This window comes from Erpetoichthys calabaricus, chromosome 10, assembly GCF_900747795.2.
Source record: "Erpetoichthys calabaricus chromosome 10, fErpCal1.3, whole genome shotgun sequence".
NCBI lineage: Eukaryota > Metazoa > Chordata > Cladistia > Polypteriformes > Polypteridae > Erpetoichthys > Erpetoichthys calabaricus.
This window is the reverse complement of record NC_041403.2, coordinates 97,529,187-97,553,765: the sequence shown is the minus strand read 5'-3', so window position 1 is coordinate 97,553,765 and position 24,579 is coordinate 97,529,187. Positions and strand designations below refer to the sequence as shown.

The 24,579-nt window shown below is 36.5% G+C and overlaps 1 protein-coding gene across 3 annotated transcripts in view; it reads right to left on the bottom strand.

Annotated features, from left to right (window-relative positions):
• rgs19 (regulator of G protein signaling 19) overlaps positions 1 to 23,329 on the bottom strand; it is a 146,869-nt gene extending 123,540 nt beyond the window's left edge. For all 3 annotated transcript variants that reach the window (XM_051933303.1, XM_028811659.2, XM_028811660.2), the window contains exon 1: positions 22,938 to 23,329. Coding sequence is in view for 2 of the 3 variants with exons in the window: in XM_028811659.2 (XP_028667492.1) it covers positions 22,938 to 22,994 (57 nt within the window). In the remaining variant the exon portion in view is untranslated. The remainder of the gene's footprint in view (positions 1 to 22,937) is intronic.
• Between the last annotated feature and the right edge of the window lie 1,250 nt (positions 23,330 to 24,579).

The following is a 24,579-nucleotide window of genomic DNA, read 5'->3' as shown; positions in this document are numbered from 1 at the left end:
AGATGATGTGGTATGCTTTGGATAATGAGCTGTTCCACGCCTTCTCCATACTTTTTTCTTGCCATCATTCTGGTAGAGGTTGATCTTGGTTTCATCTGTCCAAAGAATGTTTTTCCAGAACTGTGCTGGCTTTTTTAGATGTTCTTTAGCAAAGTCCAATCTAGCCTTTCTATTCTTGAAGCTTATGAGTGGCTTGCACCTTGCAGTGCACCCTCTGTATTTACTTTCATGCAGTCTTCTATTTATGATAGACTTGGATATCGATATGACTACCCCCTGGAGAGTGTTGTTCACTTGGTTGGCTGTTGTGAAGGGGTTTCTCTTCACCATGGAAATGATTCTGCGATCATCCACTACTGTTGTCTTCCGTGGACATCCGGGTCTTTTTGCGTTGCTGAGTTCACCAGTGCTTGCCTTCTTTCTCAGGATGTACCAAACTGTAGATTTTACTACTCATAATATTGTAGCAATTTCTCGGATGGGTTTTTCTGTTTTCGCAGCTTAAGGATGGCTTCTTTCACCTGCATAGAGAGCTCCTTTGACCGCATGTTGTCTGTTCACAGCAAAATCTTCCACATGCAAGTACCTCATCTCAAATCAACTCCAGGTCTTTTATCTGCTTAATTCATAATGACATAACGACGGACTTGCCCACACCTGCCCATGAAATAGCCTTTGAGTCAATTGTCCAATTACTTTTGAGCCCCTGAAATGAAGGGATTATGTTAAAAAAATGCTTTAGTTGCCACACATTTGTATGCAATCGTTTTGTTCACCCCACTGAATTAAAGCTGAAAGTCTGCACTTCAACTGCATCTGAGTTGTTTCATTAAAATTCATTGTGGTAATGTACAGAACAAAAATTAGAAAAAAGTAGTCTCTGTCCAAATATTTATAGACCTAACTGTATATTATGCTAGCTACTAGGGTTAAATTAAGTGCCCAGATTTGTTTTCATTATTTATTAAAACATTTATGTAAGTGAAATGTTTGATGACTGGATAAAGAAATGTATATTTTTACTTGTTCATCATGCTTTAGTTTTATTTCCTGTAAAAGAATCTGAACCAAATAACTTGGTTATAAGGAATTTAATGTAACAAATAAAACATCATTACAGTAGATACACAACATAGTGAAGCATTCTTCAAAATGATCATTGAAGTGAGGACTAAGAGAAATTTATTGTCAGGAGTTGGCTGCCATGCTTTAATTTTGTAACCTAATTACAGGAAGCAGGAGCCTGCCGTATGGCACATTTAAGCACACACACATACACAGCAAGTTTAGAGTCCTCAACTACTTTAACATGCACTGTAATGCAATCAAAGATATATATAGAAAATACATGTACTGTATAATCATATACTTTTTCAAGCTACATATCTTAAAACTGAAAAAGAATAATAATATTACAATATGGTTAAGTGTAAATATATTGTACATTAAGGCCAGTGAGCAAAAAAAGAATATTTTACCTTCTGGCTCAGGCTGAACGGGTGAGGGTGGGAGTGAGTGGGTTGTGTTTCTATGTATGGTATATTTGCTTCTCTTCATATCTTGTCAGTTTCTCTTTAGTTAAAAACTTGATCACAAAAAAAGTGGGTGAACACATAAAATGTCATTTAATACTGACAACTGCTCAGTGCAGTGCTACATACTGGCAAAGGGAGCATTAATTGCAACTCCAAGAAGGGGTACACTATTTTACAAGAAGCAATTTCCAGAAAGGATTATCCAGAAGTATAAAGGTTAATTAAATGTGGGGTTATATTGTAAAAAGTGTTAATTTTAAGTCAAAGAATATTATGCCCAGACCCTCTGATGCACTATAGAGACCATATCTGTAGTAATGTGTGCAGTTCTGGTCACTACACTACAAGATATAGTATAACGGATCTAGGAGGTGCGCAGAGAAGCACAACCAAGTGCATCCCAGAAATAACGTACATCACAAACTGTGATAGGCCAAGGGAAATGCACATCTTCAATTCTGAGCAGAGGATGAGTATGGACTCTACCAGATCTTCAAAATCTTAAAGATGTTAATAAAAATGACCAGTCCAAATTCTTTCAATTAACCCCTTATTCACTAAGGGGTTTTAGGCATTATTGCACCTAAATTACATGCCCAAAAATACATACACTATACAGTATATTACTCTGAAGCAACAAGTAAATAATTTGTAACTATGTACTTTGTTGTGGAAAATACTTCCCTCTATATTCAAATCAATCATTCTCAGAGACTAGATGAAAGTGCAGAATGATTCTTTATTTGCACATAGATATGCACAAATGTCTCAGTACATGGAATGAGCAATCAAGAAAACAATTCATTCCCTTTTATACTTTTCTCTTACCATTACCTTATCTAATACATCACGTCATCTGACTCATAATTTGCAGAATTCTATCATCTTAGCCAATCGACTACAGCCACCAGTAACTTTGTATACATGTCGATTCTTCCATTATTCTAAACACCGCTTCGTTAGTAAGGGTGTCGTACAGGATTTCCCATTGATCTTATCACCACTTCATAATAGGGGTTTTCTCACAAGTTTGTTCTCACTTTTTAAGGAGGTGTTCATTACACATCTATTTCATTTTAACCTTAGCAACTATCTTGGTGGCTCCTCGAGATGAGGCAAAAGCCTCACATGCCCAAGCTTTAAGCTGTGTTTAGTTAACCCTTTAGTTATCTTGAGTCCTTTTCCTTATTCTTTTAATAATTCATTGTTACAACTTCATTTATTAAATTTTGAAAATGATCATGTATTGATTAAAAATATTTGATTTAAATTCTATAACGTATAATTATGTACTCATCCAAACCTTTACTTTATGTCAGTCTATCAAACAATTTCTGTCTACCATCAGAAACCTTACATTTTGTACAAAGTATTAGAGTTTTGTGCTGCTGTTCACCCATCTTCTTTAGTCTTCTGTTGCAGTTGCCCCACAAAGGTTTATTTATTTTTTGTGGTTATTTCTTTTTTCTTGCATTTCATGTCTGGAATAAACTAAGTACATACATATATTTTTTCATAAGAGCCTCTCCCAGTTCTGGGTGATGGGGTGGGGACAACTCCTTTGCTGGCAGTACTGGTGCAGAGCTGGAAACACCCATGTACAGGGCCCCCAAAGCTAGTCACACACACCACACACATAATTAAACCAGTGTTTCTCAGCCACTTTTGGATTGCAGGTAGCTCTCACTGCATCATGGGCACCTGGAACTTATTCACTGTATAATCTGCCACCTATTCTATTTGCGCTCGCTTCATCCATGTGCTCGCTTCCACCTCCCTCCAAGCCCACTCTTGTTTTCATTTCCCATTTGTAATTGCAATAGTTTCTGCTGACTTTTTGCACTCGTGACAGCAATGTGAGCAGCATGATACCATGACATTTGACCAAAGAATTGTAGCTTTTCCCTCGTGAATCTGCAAGTGCCGGGATGGCATAATATGGCATGATTCACTGACATTATATCAAAGAATGGTCCTCCATGAAAGGTCATTCAGTTGGGGGGGGGCAGGGGTCCCCATGTGAAACTGCAAGGAGCGGCATTGCATGGTACTATGCAAATAGATTGGAGTGAACAGATATCCACTGTGAAAGTTTACACGGCCAGTTACATTCAATTAAAGGGTTCCTCAAAATTAAACTTTGAGTGGTTATGCAAAGAAGTTGAAACTGGAAGAGCACTGTTCAGAAAACTGAAATAGGGAGTACATGCAGCAGACAGCATCTGGATAAGGTAACTGAACCCAGGATGCATGAATTGCTAAAGTGCACACTGCAGTGCTTCAAAGTTATACTAGGCAATAATTACAAATCAAGCAAAGCATTAAGTCCTTCAGCAAATATGTTGTTCTCAATAGAGTCAAAACTGTGACTTAAGGTCTTCATATTCTGTGACTTTTGTAGGACTTCTTTAACTGTATGTTTTCCTTTTTTCAAGAAAAATATTGCATTTCCCTAGTACACTCTTCAAGTCTATTTGCATATCAACCAAACAATCTGCATGCAGTCTCACAGAAGCTTGTGTGTAACAATGCGGAAAGATGAGCGGTCACATATGCAATATATTTACTGTCTTTTATGCGCAAGCTTCTGTGCTGTGACATGTAGTACAAGTGACCAATCACAGTCAACTGTTCATCGTTGAAAAGGTTTGAAACGGACCTATTTAATGGTAATAAGTCTTTTATGGTGCGACATAGGTAGGACCTTTGATAAAAGTAGATTCACTCAGCTGTGATATGCTGCCTGCCTCGGCATATACGTGTGCAAATCACATACTGTACTACTGAAAGAGAGCAGACAACATGGAAAATTATTATTTATTTAAAATAAGACACTATTGGGTATGTACAAATACTGTAATGGCGCTGACAAGTTACATCAGCCAGGGTTGAGTCACCCAAGTATGAGTTTGGTGGCAGGGGCACCTACTGTATATAAATGGCAAGCCTGCAAAGTCGCATGCTTTTCCAACTTGTGCGGCAAAAGGTGAGCAACGTTTTTAAGGAAAGCAGGCCACCTCAAAGAGCCACGTAAAAAGCAGAGAAGCCATCTATTGCAGTGCTAGGCGCCGACGCTACCACACCATTATGGCTTTTGATTGAGTTGTGGGTTTATGGCAACATACACTAAAAACCAACAGGTCACGACGTACTGTACATAAGTGGCTCCACAATGAATCACACACTTGAAGACACAAGTAAAAATTATCAGGGTGCACATTTAAGTCTACAGTTGGGCAGCACTTCTTCAAATAAAGAATGTAATTATCTGGAACAAATTACCAAATCATCTAGCTAAAGTTGAAAATATCTTGATTAAATATTGTGCTAACTTGGCTGTCAGCTAACCACACACATTTGATGGACTGAACAGGAACTTCTCAGCTGTGAAACCTCTTGTGTTCTTAACGAATTAAATTGGTAATGGATCAGCGAATGTGGATGCAATGAGAAAGTGTGCCTTCAATTGACAGGAGATTGTGTGAATTAAAATTATTTTTATTTGATTTGAACATTATTTCACATTTAGTTTTCTAGAAATCTACGTTTATATTTTACTTATGCTCCTTGTCACTTTGATGAAGATATAATTCTGTGTGTCATGCTTAGTGCCCATGAACACTTTACTTTTGGTTTGGTGCTTTTACTTCTGTTGGTTAAGCTGCAACAAACTCTTTTTAACTCTTTATGCAAAAAATAAACTAAATAAACTCTCAGAATCAAAAAGAATTAAAATAAATTTGGTTAGATTTCCTGGTACTAAATCTTTGTGTACTGAACTTTGATTTTGAGTTTTGCAATACAAGAAAGTTTGCTTGAATGACTGACTCTTGTGCAACAAACAGGTAAGATTTCAGAGTTGTTCTTAAAAGTCTGCCATCCGTAAAATAAAACGAGACAATGGTGACACACTTGTATTTTATTATGAAAGATGTCTGCTTGTAATAACAAATTTGGATTCTGCTGCTGCAACAGGCTGTAGACCCACAACCTTGAACTAGTTTAGGAAGGTTTACTAATGGAGGAATCAATGCGTACTGTTAATAAAATAAGCACAATTTGAAAAGAATTGCTGTAATATAACAAGGCTGTGAATTTCATACCTGAATAACAATCTATTACAGTATTAATATGAAAAACTTTACACCTTTTCACTTAACCTTCCATTCCTCTGGACTACAACCAACAGTGTGGGGTTGTTTTGCCTGGCAATTAACTTAATCGTATATTTTCATCTCTGGTCATCTATGAAATCTGCAGTGCTGTATGCACCTTAGAACTGCCCGTTGAGCTAGCCATTGTTGCAAAACATGCCCTTCTTGGACCAGACTGATACGGTACCTTAACCAGAGGAAATAAAATGTCTGGTCTGGACTCTACGACAGTCTGGCATATTTATTTATGAAACACACAAAACCTCAGTGTCCATATTTATAAAACAGAGAGACAAGCAGCACACAGAGGGTCATGGTCCAATTAACAAATGTGCTGTATATAATGTTTCTTCCTAATGACTAATTATGTCATCTAAAGCTCCATTACTTTACTTATTTTTGACCATTTAAAACATCATTGTTTGGGACTCCTTCTGTGCTAAGCTCAGACAGATTTCAATTGCATTGCAGCAAATGCCATTTTGGGAACAATTGTGCCTTCATGTAAAGAATGAATCAACTTTGTTCTTGCCCATTTGTCTAAGAAGGGACATTTTTTACATAGAGTGTATATGTTACCCTTTTCAAATTGTTAAATTAACATAATATTATGTACCAAATTGTTTTCTAAACATTTTGCTTGTTTAACAACAGTATGAAAGTTAATTAATATAATGTTGTTATTCTAATTTTATTTTTTGCTGGGACACATTTCAGTCATATGATGGCAAATGTATCATGTAACCTGTATCTGAATATATGTAAATTAAAGCACAATTGTATTTTAAAATGAATTACTTAAGCTCTGTAATATAATACAAAATCAATTTTGAAACTGTAATATTGTTTTAAGAAATACAATACTACAGTTATTTAAATTCCATTACAAGTATTCTTTACTTATCCAGCAGGTTCTGGCCAAACCCACTTAAGTAAATGCCATGTAATATTCTGGAACAACACTAAATATTCAGAAATACACCCACTAAACACAGATGAAGCCCAAATAACTTGGATCTCCCAGGATTTTTGTCTAATTGTTCTGTACTTTTTCTTAATCATCTTTTGTCCTTTTGTGTTTTTCTTCAGAAGGCCACTAAATTAAATGACTATTATGAAAACTACTGCTAAAGTTAAACTGACTAGAATCTCAGTAAGTTCATTGAATTAATGGATTAAAAGTTAATAAAATGTAAAAACTTTGGGTTAAAGCATTATATATGATCACATGTTTTTTTCTTTATAAGGTCACAAAGTATACAGATTCAGGTAGGCATATGCAATTTTCTTTAAACTGTATGCACCACAGTGGAAATTGTGCAGACTGCCAGGGGAGTGCAGCATGAGTGGCTGTAATAAAAACAGAAGTAGAGGAAGGTTTTGTTTTGTTTTGTTTTCAGCAAAGATCCAATTCTCCTTTTTAGCTATTTGAAATTTAGATTTTGTTGTGTGTGTGTTTGTGAAGGAAAATTTGTGTCTGTGATGTTGCAAATGCATTGGACACTTTTTTCCACTGTCGTTTAGTATAAAAATAATACTGACCATTGAGGAACGTTTATATTATATTTAAGGCTGAGAACTATGAAGACAAAGAAAGTTTACATAGTAAAAGTACTGGCATCAAAGCATTTTCCTCCTTGCACTTGATCATTTTGTTATTTATACTTTTTAAGTCAGTCAGTCATTGTCCAACCCGCTATATCCTAACACAGGGTCAAGGGGGTCTGCTGGAGCCAATCCCAGCCAATACAGGGCGCAAGGGAGGAACAAACCCTGGGCAAAGTGCAAGCCCACCGCAGTTCTTTTTAAGTGCAATGTATAAAATGGGACTCATTTTGGACACATTTGCTCTTTAATAGGACTGCCAGGGATGCCAAAAGATACAGTATGTATGCTCTGGGACCCTGCTATAGTTGTTTTCATATATTTTTAAATAAACTTTAGTTGTGTAGTGTGACATTCCCTACAATTCAGTCGTAGCAGTCTGTGATGAGACACAACAAATCGAATAGGTCCTTGGACTGTGTAGTTTAGCACTAGATTTAAATTGTATGATTTCTAATGAAAGTTTCTAGCCAGTTTCTAGATTCTTCCTTGGAACATCCAATGTCAAAACTGAGGCTTCTGTTTACCCTGGGTAAGTGATTTATTATTATTTACTAATGTTAAAACATTTTAGTTTTAACTTGAATGATAACATTGAACACAACTTTAAGATAACTTCAAGTTTAATGGTCTTTTGTGCAAAAGTTCCCAACTTTTTTTGTATCTCTTTACAAAAAAAAAACTTATCGATAGAGCATTAGTACGAAGTGTATGGACCAATCCACTTTGGTTACTTTACCTCACCTAGCCCTACAGTTAAGAGTAATGGCACAGGGCACTCTAGTGATTATATTATGAGGATAATTCTCACTTTTATGTGCTCTGGATATGCCCAGCAACAACTTTTGCTTGTAATCTTTGGAGAAAAGCATAAAACAGCTTGGATACATTTCCCGATAGCTTCATAATCCTGAGTACTTTGTTATCTTTTACTTAAGATTGTTTGTTAATTAATGAGTGTTTCCCGAAACACTTTCTAACTCAAGTAGCACTTAATCTTGTTTGGAATTAACAAATGAACTGACCTACTCATTATTTTTTAACGTTACTCTTTATTTGAACATTTGCCTGCAATTCTTTCTTAGAAACACAGAGGTAGCCTTAAGTAGTTAACAAAAAACACTGGCACTTATTTGAACAATGTAAAAACAACAACAGCATTATTATTATTATTATTATTATTATATGAACATAAAATTGTAATGTTTATAAAATGGATGGATGGATAATTTAGACTATAGATTAGTGGAAATGGGGCTCTTTGAAAACCTGTGCACAACTTAAGTACATAATAAATTAGCGAATCAAACCCGCTACGCAAGTAGTCACATCCTTTAATCTTGTAATGTGAAACACCCCCTAGTACCAGCAATAATAATGGCAACTGTCCTGAGAATTGTGCAATTCATTTGAGGCAACACCATCCAAAAAGACAAGCTGCAGGTCTAAATGTTCTTTTGAGGATGCACATGAACCTTTTTGGACCATCTCAGTTATCAACAACTAATACAGAAATACAAGCTGCCCTGGGGGAGAAATAGTAATCCTCATTGGTCTGGTGCAAAATGAAATGGAAAGAACAACATTCGAATTTTGCCCCCTGTCCCACTTTGCAGCTGCTGGCAGTTTTCCGTTTCTACGCCTACGCCCACGGCCCTGCAGACTGCCAGTGATGCACATGGCCTCAGCAAGGGTGCTGTGTTCAAATCTGTGCATCCAGTGATCAGATTGCTATTGCACCATGCACACACAAAACCTTATGTTGTGGGCACAAAACCTGCTACTGCCACTATGTGACCATGAGCAAGTCACTTTACCTGCTTGTGCTCCAATTGGAAAAACAAAAGAAGTCTAACTAATTGTTTGTCAAATGTTGTAAATTGCCTTGGATAAAGACTATAGCCAAATGCATAAAAATAAGTAATAATAATACAATGGCTTGCATGACACTAAAATTGTTTTTCACACCTTTGCAGGGAATACCTGGCATTGTAAGTTCAGTGGACACAACGCTTATCCCTATTCACACTTTCATCCTCGAGAATTCCATCTCTTGAAAAGCTTTCTCTGCAGTAAATGTCCAGGTAAGATGCAATCCAAGCAGCCTAGGAGTACACATGATGCTTATATCTGGTCCAACTCTGGGGTGTGTCAAATGGCAAGGGATGGGGCGTTTTCTCATGGCTGGTTACTGGGAGACAGTGTGTATCCTCTTTGCGAATACCTGATAAATGCCATTTCAGTGCCTGTCCAATTCATGGGCTTCCACGAGCCTTGGAAAACAACACTTATTCATTTTTTGCCACCTCCTATATAAGTTGTTTTAACTCCTATGTTGTGAAGTGTTGCTTTTTTTTGCTACTCGCCATTATTCTTTTTTGCAAACCCTTTTGAACCCTTTTATAGTTTTTCATTATTTCTTACTTTTTTCTGTTCTGTATCATTTTTTTTCTTTTTACATTTACACATGTCTGGTGTGACAATAAAATATATATTTGACAACTAAATTACATTATACCAGTGTTCCCATTATTGACAGCTTTTCTGATGTGGACATTGGGAAGGAGCCCAACAAAGCAGTAATTTAAACTTATTCATTAAATGTCAAATAACAAAGGGCTTCAGGAATCACTTGTAAAATTCACTTGTTCTTTACATACATCATTCGTTGTCTCGATTGTTATTCAAATTGATCATTTTTGGGAAAAGCGTTGACCATGTGATTGAAACATTGCTTTTTCCTTTTTTAAAAGAGAAGGGATACTATATTTCTGTAATAATACCACTATTATTGCATAGTAGTACAGTAATATTATTACTGTCATTTCACTGTCATGTAAACAGCAGTGCCTCAGAGTGAAGGTCAGTATATAAAACAAACTTTAACACTAATAGAATTGTAAGATAAGAGCTAAACAAGAAAAAATGTCACAGAGCCTAAACAACAAAAAATAAAAACAGCAATCGCAGGTGAAACACAAAGTACATCAGATCTAATGAACGCAAATAGCATAGGACTGAATCAGAAAGCATACATTCCCTGCACACCATTCTAGTTGTCAAAAGAAGCCAAAATAATATAGAGTGACCAACGGCAGTCTATAAATGAATGTGGCTGGAGGCAAGGTATGACTGAAATTGAAGAATTTTTTTTTAAATTAGGTAAAAAATTTGATGACCGAACTTTGCATTTCCTATTTCAAGGTTTTAGTAGAGGTTTAATTATTGTATTACTCCCTTTTTAATTATGTATGTACATGTTCCATTTAAGTTTTAGCATATGGGTATTATATATTGTTTCTTTTCTCTCTTTATTAGATTTCTAGATTTCTTTATTAGTTTCTTTTTCTCTCTTATAGGTCTCACTCCGTAAGTCTAAAAATATTACAGTCTAGTTTATAGTAGACATATACAAACCATATATTTTGGAGATATCTGAGGACAAAAGTCATGTAAGTAACACACCATATTGTGGTCTGTGTGGAATATCTAATGTATTTAAAATGTGTGAGATATGTTCAATGCCTGCCCAAAATAGAACTTAACAGGCCATATGGATTGACAGTTGATTTGGAAATAGATCAAATTGCTCCAATGACATGTAATTAGTAAAAAAAAAATCATTAGGTAGGATACTGTGCACACTACATTTAAAAATTATTCAAGTTAACTTTACAAAAAAAACTATAAATAAACTATCATTCCAACCCAGTTAGATACAAACTTTTTCATTTTGCTTGCAACCTTGTTACATGCATGAGAATTAAATGTTTCTTAAATGGACCAATTTGAAAGGCATGTGGGCAAAAGATTTTGAGATTGTACAGCTGTTTATGTACTCCTCTGTGTTCAGTCAAATAAAACTTAAGCTGACAGAAGACGTCTGACATCTCAACAAGCCCCACATCCTTAAAAACCCATTGGTGTCACTCATCCACCAGCTGAGGAATAAGGCTCATTGGTGTCACCCTAACCTCTAACACATTAAACAGGCACGCCAATTGTTTCATGTACATTATTATACCCTACATAGCATGAAAGTAGTCCCTTTTATACCTGTTAACTATTTGGTGAATATAACAGCAAATTACCAAATTTAAATTATGTGTAAGCAAAAATCTTTTTTATTTTCTTCACTGAGTAAACTATCAGTTCTCAGCTTTCAGTGTATCAGTGTTGGACCTGTACAGAAAGGTTTCTTAAGTCCTGAAATATGTAGTTACAACAAGATACAAACAGAAAAATTGGTGTTCACCAAATTGTAACATACCACACTGGTGACGGATTCAAGTTTATTGCCCAGTTTAAATTTCATAGTCTTTTCCATAGGATGTGCATTCTAGCTTCAAAGCTTTACTGTGCATTTAAGTTTTTTTAACTATTTACCTTAAAATGATCCATTTAATTTTCACTTTAATATTGTTGTTACAAAAACTTATTAAAAGAGAATAGGTCTGATAAGATTTGTCCAGCCCAGAGGTTTGTGGAGTTCTCCTTATAAAAGCACCCAACTAAGAGAAAACCACCACTATAACTGTGTTTAAAGTAGCTCTGCATCATCTGCACACTGTAAACTGAATCCCTAGAGCTTCTGTTTGAATATTTATGGAGTTCCTTAGTAAATATTTTTGATTCCCAAGAAACATAATTGCATTTTTGTTTTTGCAATTTAAAACTTAATAATGTTAAAATAAAAAAAAATGAATATAATTCTATAAACTCCAGCATTATTAAAATTGATCCAGACAAACATTTAGGCTGCACTGGGAGAAATTTAAAAATGGCAACCCACAAACATTGTAGCCTTCTGCATTTGACCGGAAAAGCCCAAGGAAGTTCCTACCATCTCATCAGGGTAAAGTGGAACACTGGCAGCTGAAGTGTCTGTTTCCAGATTTACCCTTTAAATCGCATTCAACGTAAGACGTGTACTGTCATAAGCAGGCTATCTAAACAGTAAGGTGATTGCTTTTTGGTGTTAGCATTTACAAATAAATGTTCTAAATAGAACATAAATACAAATAGACGTACTAAAAACTACACCATTTTTTTTTTTTTACCTTTACCAGAAAATTGAACTGCAACCCAGCCACAGGGGATGCACAAACCAGTGTGTTTCTTCGTGTCGGTCCCAAGCCCGGATAAATGCGGAGGGAAGGGAAGGGCATCCGGTGTAAAATTTTGCCAAATCAATATGCGGACAACAGTACAAATTTCCATACCGGATTGGTCGAGCCCTGGGTTAACAACGACTACTACCAGTACTGTTAGCCAACAGGGTGCTGGTGGAAATTGGGCTACTGTTGGCTGAAGAGGAAGAATAAGAAGGAGAAGAAGAGGGGAGAGATGTGTCCAGAGGCAGGAGGAGAGGAGGAAGGTAAAGAGAGTGGAACTGAGGGTGAGAGATACTGAGTATATTGGGAGAAGGATGCTAAGGATAGAGCTGCCAGGCAAGAGAAAAAGAGGAAGGTCTAAGAGAAGGATTATGGATGTGGCGAGAGAGGACATGCAGGTGATGGGTGGAACAGAACAAGATGCAGAGGACAGAAAAATATGGAAGAAGATGATCTGCTGTAGCGACCCCTAACAGGAACAGCCAAAAGAAGAAGAGGCAGAAGAAGAAAAAAAGACTTCTGACTGATGTGGAATCAAAGTTCTGCAGAAGCACAGATCCAGGGGAACTTTGCAAGGTCTGGCAGATTTTGAAATAATCACCATCCCTTTGAAAAACAGCACGTCTGTTACTTGTTTCCATTTAGCTAATATCTGCCACATTTTTAGGAAATAATCTTAAAATTTGTTGTTTGGGTATTACTCAAAATAAAAATATATTACATAAAATGTCAGCATTCTGCTTGCTAGGTAGATATGTTTCACTCCTCATCCAAGCAGCTTCTTCAGTCGGGTGAGCAGTGAAACGTATCTACCTAGCAAGAACGATGTCCAGTTGCCATGACTCAACTACCAGATAATTTCACCTGGATGACTGAGAAACTTCACAGACTTATGTCAGCATTCTGATTAAGCAGAACTTTTAAATACATATGCCGCTTATAAGTTAGCATGGCTATGCTCAGTGGCTGCTTTGCTATCATGTCCTTAATAACCACCTCCTGAATGTATCAACGATACAAGTAGCATAACTGATCTGTAATAGTGGGTTGGTGTATTCTACATTATTTTACATTATATATATAATGATAAACACTGGTTAGCTTCATGTTTTACAAAGTTCCTCACACTTTCTGTTGTCCTACTAAAAATAAATGACAATAGTTGAATAAATGTAACCAATAGCTTCCCTGGGAATGAATATCTGTACAATTTATTTGTGTTTAATCTTTTTAGTATTTTGTGTCACTTCACTGTCCATAATTTCCCAATCATTTAGTATGACCTAGAAATTCCTTATAGCTATTGGCATGCTACTGCCCTCTTCAAGAGTGAAAACTAAAATGTTATAAGAATAACAAGTAACGAAATCCGGTATTTGTCAAGATCTGGAAGCACTTAAACATGTTTTGCAGTGTTTACATTTTGTTGTTCACAGCATTGCATCCTGAAGTTGTGGTTTGCATCACTCCTAAGCTGTAATTAGATGCATTTATTTATGTCACTGTGTGACTTCACGCCTGATATTTCCTACATAAAAGTGAAAACAAGGGTTAAAGTGTAAAAAAGGGAAAAGAATAAATATATGTTGATCAGAAGAAAAATAAAGAAGGAGTGTTTAGTGGTTCAAAACAAAACTAATTAAGCGTTAGACAAAAATGCATTTTAAAAACAAAAATCCTAGTGTTTAAGAATTGAAAGGAAATATATACACACATAGATATACTGTAATTTAAATAAATTTAATTGAAACTAATTTCTAGATTATATTAGTGTGAGAGAAAGTGTTTTAGTGTTTAAAGCAATAGAAAAAAATGTGTGTTTGGTATTTTTAAATTGAACTTACTCCTGTTTGTCAATTTTGTTTCTACATCATTTTAAAAGTCTAGATTTAAACAGACTACTGGTTTTTGACTCTGAATATAAAATTGGATTTGAGTTTGTCTACAGAAAAGGAAACTTAAACTCTGTCACTACACGTAAGAAGTACAATATCAATTTAACAAATGAATAGTTTATTTTTTTTATCTAATCGTCTAAATTAATCCTCCATATGTTTTATTTCCCTATGCCGTTCCTTACATTCTCCATAATATTATTTTGAGCATTCCACTATAAACTAAAAATATTTTATAGCCAATGCTTTTGTACTCTAATACAGTGACATTTAGGCATCATTATTTTCCCTTTTTCATAGTTCCAATCATATTTTCATGAGCTTTATGGTTAACAATGTAGTGTTTTTTCTTAAGATAAAGTAGTGCTTCCTTTTATGATTTATTTTGTTACTCATTCACTGCACATATCTTTTAGTTATCCTGCTGCTACTAATTTACAGTATATTAGAAAATGAGTATTCATTATACAAATTAGTCTTTTAAACTAAACCTAGTATTACTCCATTAACAAACATACACATGTTTTCCCCGGTGGGTTGGCACCCTGCCCGGGATTGGTTCCCTGCCTTGTGCCCTGTGTTGGCTGGGATTGGCTCCAGCAGACCCCCGTGACCCTGTGTTCGGATTCAGCGGGTTGGAATATGGATGGATGGATGGATGTTTTCCCCAGTTTATTTCTCAAAGGCTTTTCCTTCTCTGATCTTTTTTTTTCTTTTGAGAATTTTTACTATAGCTTTGTGAATGCTATGGTTGCTATTTATTGTGTTCTCTGGTTCTTTTTTGGATAATAAAATTAACTATATCTATAAATTCCTCATCTAAATTTGATATTTTGTGATATGCAATCAAATGCAAAATTTTACAAAGCACAATTCTGACATTGAATACTTAAATGTTACATGTTACAGCTCTCAAGATCTAAACTTTCTTATAAAGTAGTACCTGTATTTATGAATGCTCAGAGGATGTAAAACCTCAAAGTAATTATTTTTCTATGCCCTACAAATAAAGAAGATTAGGACTTAAAGCAGCATTTTATAACATGTGGCTAGAGCTGCTTGTGGGCTGTGTGCAACCCTGCAAGAAACAACCCCAAACACCCCACTGCCCCGATGATCACGACTGATCACAGTGGCAACATCACAGGTGGATTGCAGCCGACCATGGATGACCTCTCCAACTCCCACTCTGATGATTGTGCTTAGTTCATCAAGTAGGAAAAGCACTGACGATCGTTCTTGAATGTGTGGGAGAATGTGTGGGACTTCTGCACCCCTGCTTTGACGATCGCTCACAATTCACAGAGGTGGACCACCCCATTGTCCCAGCTCAGATGATCACGCCAAATTCACAGAGGGGGACTGACATTTAAAAAACTGTTGTAACACCAGAAAGATTGGGAAACACTGCCTTAATGTATGACAACGCTTGTAACTACTTGATAGTGATCAACATGAGCAACTTTCCAAGGAAAAGGAGTAAATTGCTAGAAAAATGTTTCTCAGGTACTACAGATTTATAAACACTAAACAGAAATCACATTCTAAGAAAGGCAAAGATCAAACAATCAGGTGAACTTTTATTCAAAGGATAACCAAGAAATCATAGTATAGAGTGTTAAGATGGTAACCTAAAATTCTCCATAAAGGTCTTTTGAATTCTGTTTGAAAAGAGTTTTTCCTTTATTTTTAAGTAAAGTACAGACATAGTTTTACTGGTCACCTGTAATCTCACAATAAATAAAGAGCATCTGATAAAGTATACAATCAATTGAGGCCTGCACAGTGAAATGATGCAACGTGAAAGTTCCTTTGTTTGCAAAAATGTTGCATGAAATGCATTGTGTCATCTTCAAGATGAGGAAACAACAGAATAGAAATAATAAATAAAACGAACTTTGAAAGAACTAAATCATAGAAAAAGTCTCCAAAAAGCACCATAATGCATTTAACTCTGAAGATCTTGACACTCCATAGTAACAATCCAAGGTAATAATTCCACAGAATTACTTTCACCTTTTTGACTGCATAAAAATAAAATTACAATTTCAAATTAGATACACATATTTCAGAAAACAACAAGGCATGCTGTTTTTTCCAAGACTCTGCACCAAGTGCACATTTCTAAATTGATAATTCAAGTCAGACAAGTGTGGGTATACTTAGAAATATCTGTGAGTATTTGCACAAATTGTCAATTTAAATATCTTTATGAGAAGAACCGGACCAAAACCAAAGAGAATTATACACAGGACATACTTCAGAGTATGACCAAAAACTAATTAAAAATATAAAAGTGTGTACTACCTAAAATGGAAACAAGCAAAAGGTTATGTATAAGGAAAGAATTTCTGGATAAAGTAAATACCCACATCCATCACAGTGAAGAAAAAACACAAAGCAAACACAGAAGAGTGTGTTTGTACATTTGGGAAAAGTAAAGCAAGAATACTTTTTGAAATAAACAATCACATAGCAAAATCCCAAACCCTCTACTCAGAATAACCCTAAAAACCATCAAGAACTGCAGCTACCACACTGGTATACTGTTTATAATAGCAAGTGAGTCCTATTTCAACTCAGAATTCATTAAAAACTAAAAAAAAAACTAAATAACACATGAACATTCTATGAATATTGAAGCCAAATGTAAATATATATTGAAGAAAAAGCCAAAATAGCACACAACAGTTGGTTCATAAAAATTCTGATTACTTTGTCCTATGTATGAACTGTCACCGTGTAACCTAGAATGAAGTGTAATCCACGGATATGCTTTTACACTTTCTAAAAGTTTATTATTAAATAATATGGTTACAAAGAGCTGCAGCCTGTCCTGGAAGCATCATGTGCAAGCCAGGAGCCATGTCACAGTGAACATTCTCACACAACTACCTACATCCATACAAGGTAAATTTAGAATCACCAAACAACCTATGATGCACATCTTTCAGATATCTGATAAAAGGCAGGGTACCTGAAGACATGGTGAGGTCATGAAAACTCCAAACAGACATTGGTCAGACAGGGATTCAAACCTAGTTTTCTAGAGCTGTGGTACAATAGCACTAAGCAAGGTTCCATCATGCAACAGACTTGATGTTTTACTGTATTTAATACTTAATTCTAGTTTTGTATGTCAGAAAGATGCACATAAATAAAAAATGTACCTATGTAGTTCTATACATGACAATAGCATACAGTATGTGTGGATATAAGAAATATTTTAACAAGAACAGGCCATTCAGCATAATTTGGCTCATCACTTCTTAATCACTTAATACTAGAAGAGCAATGGCCAATGTCAGTTACCATTGTGCTTTTAAATCATTAATTATTTCTACAGTGTGTGTGTCACACTCCTATCCTTCCTTACTTAATAAATAGCTGCACTATAAAGTCCCACGTACTTGTAACTGTAAAATTCTATTCATATAACATGATTAATTAGATTTCTCTCTTTTTTTTTTTAATACAAAAGACCTCTTACTACCATCACAAACAGCGCCATTGAACACTGGTACCCAGGTGTGAATCGCTGTCTGTCTTCTCTGGCACACACTTGACCACATTTGCATATTCTTTTCACTTCAGAAAATTCAATCTAGCTGCTGTTATCGAGGTTGTTGTATGTTTCTACCCAAATGTGAATTGCTCTGACTCTGTCATCCAGACCACTACTCAAAAATTGCATACAAAATATCAATAATAATCAATTGCATTGTTTCAATACATATGATAAAAAATCAGAGATTAATCGGAAAACTGTAGACACCACCGTTATTTTAATTAGCTGAGAAAACATATTCAAACTCACTTTCAATTGCATTTCTATGTCTTTACATCCAATTTTGAGTAACAAGTACATAATGGCATGTTGTTTTAGCTGTTGGGTAGCTGCTGGTATGAACAGAAAATATTTGCTAACTGCTATTCCATATTTCCGAAAAGATTCCATGTGACCACTAGGAGATACTGTCAAAGACTGAAGCGATGTGACTAGTCGAATCTTTCACTGACAAGGAGAGAAATGTCACCATTAACAATTTTTATATCAATTTCCCTGGTGAACAAGCTGTTTGGAAAAAAAAGAAAAACTAGCCTTCATGGCAAAGTGAACAAAAAAAGGCAAGAGCTGCTGCCCTCTGCAAAAGACAATACCCAAAGATAGGTTTTGTCAATGGCAGTGATGAAGACTAGAAAGGCCATACTCGGTGCCTAAATGCATCCCACTGTCAGCATTAGCACAGATGGAAAAAAGAATCGAGACACAGTGAGAGACTACAGTCATACTAAATTATGTAGTTTGCTACTCACTATATTTCTTATTTTTATCTAAACAGGTCACTATGGGGAAAAAAGACCTCATAAACTGACATTTCTGTATTTGATCACTTTTGTAGGTAGGTGTGGATGTACTCAAAAAGATGAAAGGCTTTACACTCTAAAAGGTTGGCGCCGCAGGTTGCATGTCTCTGTGATTTATAACCTGCTAGACATGGTTGCGATTAATACCCATATTTGGTGTTCACTACGTATTAAAAAATAAGACAGTTTATTAAGGGCATGGCATGAGAGCTTCACCACAATTACATGAAAGTCACAATGGCTGCAGCGTCAAATGAGAAAGGTACTTGTGTCACAGCATCCCCTTGGGTCCCTCTCGCTATGAACATAGTGCCAGGTTGGAATATATAGTCATAATAAAACAAAGGGAAATTGTGTAAAATATCATTTTGTGTGTGGAAGAAATCTCTGTAAAGAAGTAACAAAGAATCTGTGTTGACTACTGATATGTTTTGTAACTACCCGACCTGACAGTTGCCATATACTGACGCTTACAATAGAATAAACTATGGAAAAATGTATGAATTTAAAATTTAAAATCTTGCCACAGAAAATGAAAAAAAAAATCTTAATTCATTTATTTTATGTGTCCAGTCGATTAAAATTTGTTATTTTGCTTTTGATGAATAAATACTAAAACAGTTTTATGCTGAGCATTAGTACAAACCGCAAACTTTTTTTTTTATTGCAAACATGCTAACACTGTCATAGAAACTGTATGCAAACAAATTGTGTTTTTACATACAATCAAGCTTTTGATATCATATTGTTATATAGGCCATGTACTATTTTGGGGGTGGGCAGTAGTGGCGCACTATTAGGTTGCCAAGCAAATGGGCAATTAGTAAGAACAAAAGGATTCAGATGCCACTTGGTGTAGCCTTGGCAATTTTAGTTGTGAAAAATTGCATGGTGGTTCTAGCTTTAGTGTTTTCAAATTATGATCGAGTTTTGAAGATAGCTAAGCTCTCTCTAAGTACTATAATTTATACCTTGTTGTTTCACGTATCTGCAGCTTTTAAAATTTTTGCCAAATTTACCTTTAACTAGCTTTAGTTTTACCCAGTGTTTTTATTAAATATCAAATTTTAAAATAACTTGTATCATCTTCACTGCTAACTGCTTTCATAACTATAATCTATATATATAAAAGTGATTTTCTTTCTGTTTTTAGAGCATCACCTGAAAATGACTGCACATATTTCTATAACAATATTTCTGGTAGGGCGGCACGGTGGTGCAGTGGTAGCGCTGCTGCCTCGCAGTTAGGAGACCCGGGTTCGCTTCCTGGGTCCTCCCTGCATGGAGTTTGCATGTTCTCCCCGTGTCTGCGTGGGTTTCCTCCGGGCGCTCCGGTTTCCTCCCACAGTCCAAAGACATGCAGGTTAGGTGGATTGGCAATTCTAAATTGGCCCTAGTGTGTGCTTGGTGTGTTTGTGTGTGTCCTGAGGTGGGTTGGCACCCTGCCCGGGATTGGTTCCTGCCTTGTGCCCTGTGTTGGCTGGGATTGGCTCCAGCAGACCCCCGTGACCCTGTGTTCGGATTCAGCGGGTTGGAAAATGGATGGATGGATATTTCTGGTATAGTCTAGCTTTGAATACTGACTGATAAAATGTTACATTTTCTATGTATGAATATTTAGAAAGAAATAAAAGCAGACAGCCTCACTAAAAATCAACTCCCTCTTTTCTGAATGCTTATTTTATAACAACCAAAAAAGTTCATGTTCAGTTTTAGTCTAGGGCAAATAATAAGTTATGAAATTACCTATTTTCATCAAGATCGATGCTTGAGCTGGAGTAACAAAAGCCTTTTGAGACGGCAGGACTGAGAGGGGGCAGGCACTTAATGTGGATCCGCCAGGAGCACTGCTCAGGGAGATTGGGGGTATGTGTATCACTGGAACCTCATTTGTCTCTTAGCAATCGAGTTGTACATTACAGCTGGTGCATTGTACACACTCTTTAACATTCCAATATTATTAATGAACTATTGAAATAAATATTATTACTCAACAAGTTGCACTTTGCTGCAAAATTATTTCTACAAGTATTTCCCTAAATATTATACTTAATTTCACAGTAAAATTTTGCAAGGACTTAATAAGCTTAGACGCACTAGATGCTAAATAAATACCAAAAATGACATGTCTTTCTAACACGACAAGTCAGTCATAAGTGTCAGATGTGTGCATGTGATGTACGTTTTATCCCTCTTCTGGGTGAAGCCAGGAAGAACATCTAGTCACTTCTTAATATTTGTAAACTCTGGAAATGTACTTAAAATTAGAAGAGTCAAGTCTTTCAATGTTAAATCACATTCCCAATTTTGACCTTAATAGCTCAGAAGAGTTCCTTTAGTACTCTAAAAATATTAATTTGTAAAGTTCCATCAAAAAGTAACTTTGATGTTTTTTTAATCAATTTCCAGTGTTCCTCACAAGATATCATATGTAACAATGTTGCCAATATATGGCACTGTATCCCTGAGAAAGCAACATTTTGCTTAAAGAGCATAATTTAGAACTGTATGTATAATTACTGTGAAGGTTGGTGGACATTAAGCCATTTTCTTAATCAAGGCTCCCACTAATCTCTCTACAAATGCCTAGAAGGTTAGTGTTGATAATCACCCACTTCTGTGAAAAAACTGGTGACACAATCGGCTCATGTGTTTCTTTATATTTTATAATATTTGTTGCTACAAAAATTCTAAAACATTAGTATACTTATTGTGTTCACGCATTCGCTGGAACAAAGAAAATTATTTATTCATGTCCAGATAAATACCATATCTTTTAGTGACTGGAAATGCAAGGTCTTATTGCCAACAGTACAAAATTCATATATCTAAAATTACATTTTATACTAAAATTACTGAACACATATCATTTGTAGTGTTGTTTAGAAAATTAAACTATCTGATATGTCAAATACCAAAAAATTCATGACTGAGTCTGACATTGTGGTTATAGCACACGCTTATCAGTTGAAAGCCTCTAACACGAAACTAAAATCCTCCTTATAACGTGCCTAAGTAATAGTATGTAAAAGCATTGGCAAAAATGAGGAAATACAGTAATACTGAAAGCGCGTTGTCCTCACACTGTGCAACGTTCAGCCTTTCAAACCACCGCCAGCACCCCGCCTCCACTGACACACACACACTCACTCGCTCACACAAACCAATTCAAAAGCGCGTGCCCTTCTACACGGCACGCGCGGAACTATCCAAACACTACGCCGCCACGCGACACCTTAGTGTGCCCCCGCCCTATCCGCCTTCCGGACGCGCGCAATCCGCCACGCGCACAAACAGTTCATTCACTGGATAGGCGCGCGCAATTCTGTGAGCGCGCCTTACTACACACACACACACACACATATATATATATACACGTTAGAGAAGAGCCTAAAGAACAGTTTGTTTAACATTGAAAATAAATCGTTATAAAAAAATAATATTATTTTCCACATATAAGAATGTCTATTTGTACGCCTGTTTTTTGATTCAGTGTTAAGTAAATTATACCTGAACAAAAACCTATATGCCCTTGACACTTATATTTTAATTTGTTGTTTTGCTAAAGCAATAATAAATGAAGACGATTAAAAATGGAGATTATTCCATAATGCATTTTAACATCCGTTCGATTAAATACGTTTCAAGTACGGCACCAAAGCGTACACATATGCATATACATCATGTTGCTCATGTGTACCTAAGATAACCGCAATGTGTGTTAAGCTGTTGCTTTTAAAAAGAAAGCTGGAATGAATAAAGGCAGTGTGTAAGCAACCTCATGTCGCTTTTACAATGAGCACACCACTTACGACTGGCGTTATGGACACTTCATCTTACGTAAATAACTATGCCATCGTTTCGTTTTTTTTTTCTCAACAAACCCGAATAAGTCTGGCCCGGGTATCGTACACGCTCAATCTACATCCCCACCCCCGTACTGTGAATAACTGAAAGAAAACGAAAATGTAAAGAGTGTCAAGATATTTAAAAACACTGCATCCACACAGGAGTTCAGAATAGGAAACGCATTTGTACTTCTGCAATGACAATCGGAGGGGATCTAAACCCAGGAAAACCTTAGAACAGAACACGCAGATGTGCTGCTCATCTAAACTACACGTCAGATAGGATCGAGTGGAAATGAAGGGTTTATTTAACCACTAGCGACTTAAAGCAATCACAGACCTTTTAAATCTGGGGAAAATCCCACATCCAGCCGCGCTCTTAGCAAAATACAATCATTCGTTACCAAGCAGTACTTACAATTTTTGCATTAAAATGATCAGGAGGGCTGTAGCCGTTTCGTTTTCTGAAGCACATCCGTTTCTTTATTATTATGATGGTTATTATATATGTACAAATTAATATATTTGCTCTCGTGTTCCAGCTTCAGTATCGACACCCTGAGACAGGAGGCTGGCAGGGCTGCAGTGCGCAGGCGTCCCCCGTAGCTGCTTTACTGAAGCTGCCCGCTGCCTATGGCTTCCTCAGTACCGTAACCGTGCTCTTTTCGTTCGGAACTCCCTTTTTCGCCTAACCCTTCGCAAAAGGGGCATTTACAGAGAACTTGCAAGTTGTGTTGTGTCACCATTACTAGATCGTGCACTTATCGTGACGAACTGTTCGAGTAATGTCTGTATTCGTGTGTGAGTGTGCGTGCGTCTGAGGAAGGGTAAGGGGGGCGCTGTGGGGGTGGCAATTACACCGTTTAAAGATGTGATGAATTTTAACAATGCACTTAAAAAAGGGGAAAGCTATAAATAGAAGGTACTCGTACAGGATTTGTATATGCTACCAGAAAGTACTACAGATTATGTAGCGAAGTAAACCTATATGTAATGTTTTAAAGTTAAAAAAATCGAATAAATGTACATCAGCCACAATATAAAAGCTAATTTAATTGTAGATGGTTACTGAGTTAATTCACTCATAGGTTACTTTTATTTCGATTTCGATTATATTCATTAAAAAATAATTATGAAAGCTCTACGATTGGTCGGATTGAAAAAATACACCTACAGAGACATTATTTTTCTGTTTAATAATTTGAGCTTTACAAACGTTGAAAACATTTTTAACAAAAGTAACTAGGGGCAACATGGATTAAAATTTAAGTATATGCATTAAGATAAAGAGCATGGCAACTTCATTAAAGATCGAACCAACTTAGTCAATTTGTAACGTAACAGGAAGTACAAGCGAATGTGACTTGGCAAATCCGTGATCAGTATAAGAAACTACACACGTCTATACGTATATCTGTCTGTCTGTCTGTCTGTCTGTCTGTCTGTCAGTTTCTGAGGGTGGGCGTGTACGTGATTGGGCCATACAATGGACTGGCCCCCTGTTTGGGGCTGTTTCCTGCACTACATCCCATGTAAACTCAAATCTAATGCACATGCAAGATTCAGGGTATTCTACAGAACATCCATCCATCCATCCATTTTCCAACCCGCTGAATCCGAACACAGGGTCACGGGGGTCTGCTGGAGCCAATCCCAGCCAACACAGGGCACAAGGCAGGAAACAATCCTGGGCAGGGTGCCAACCCACCGCAGGACACACACAAACACACCCACACACCAAGCACACACTAGGGCCAATTTAGAATCGCCAATCCACCTAACCTGCATGTCTTTGGACTGTGGGAGGAAACCGGAGCGCCCGGAGGAAACCCACGCAGACACGGGGAGAACATGCAAACTCCACGCAGGGAGGACCCGGGAAGCGAACCCAGGTCCCCAGATCTCCCAACTGCGAGGCAGCAGCGCTACCCACTGCGCCACCGTGCCGCCCTTCTACAGAACAGGGTTTACAATTTTACTTGTATTCGTTTACTTCTTAAAAATGAGTATTTGTTTGTCGATTGCATTGTGGTTCAGCGTCTGGTACACAGCACCTTTGC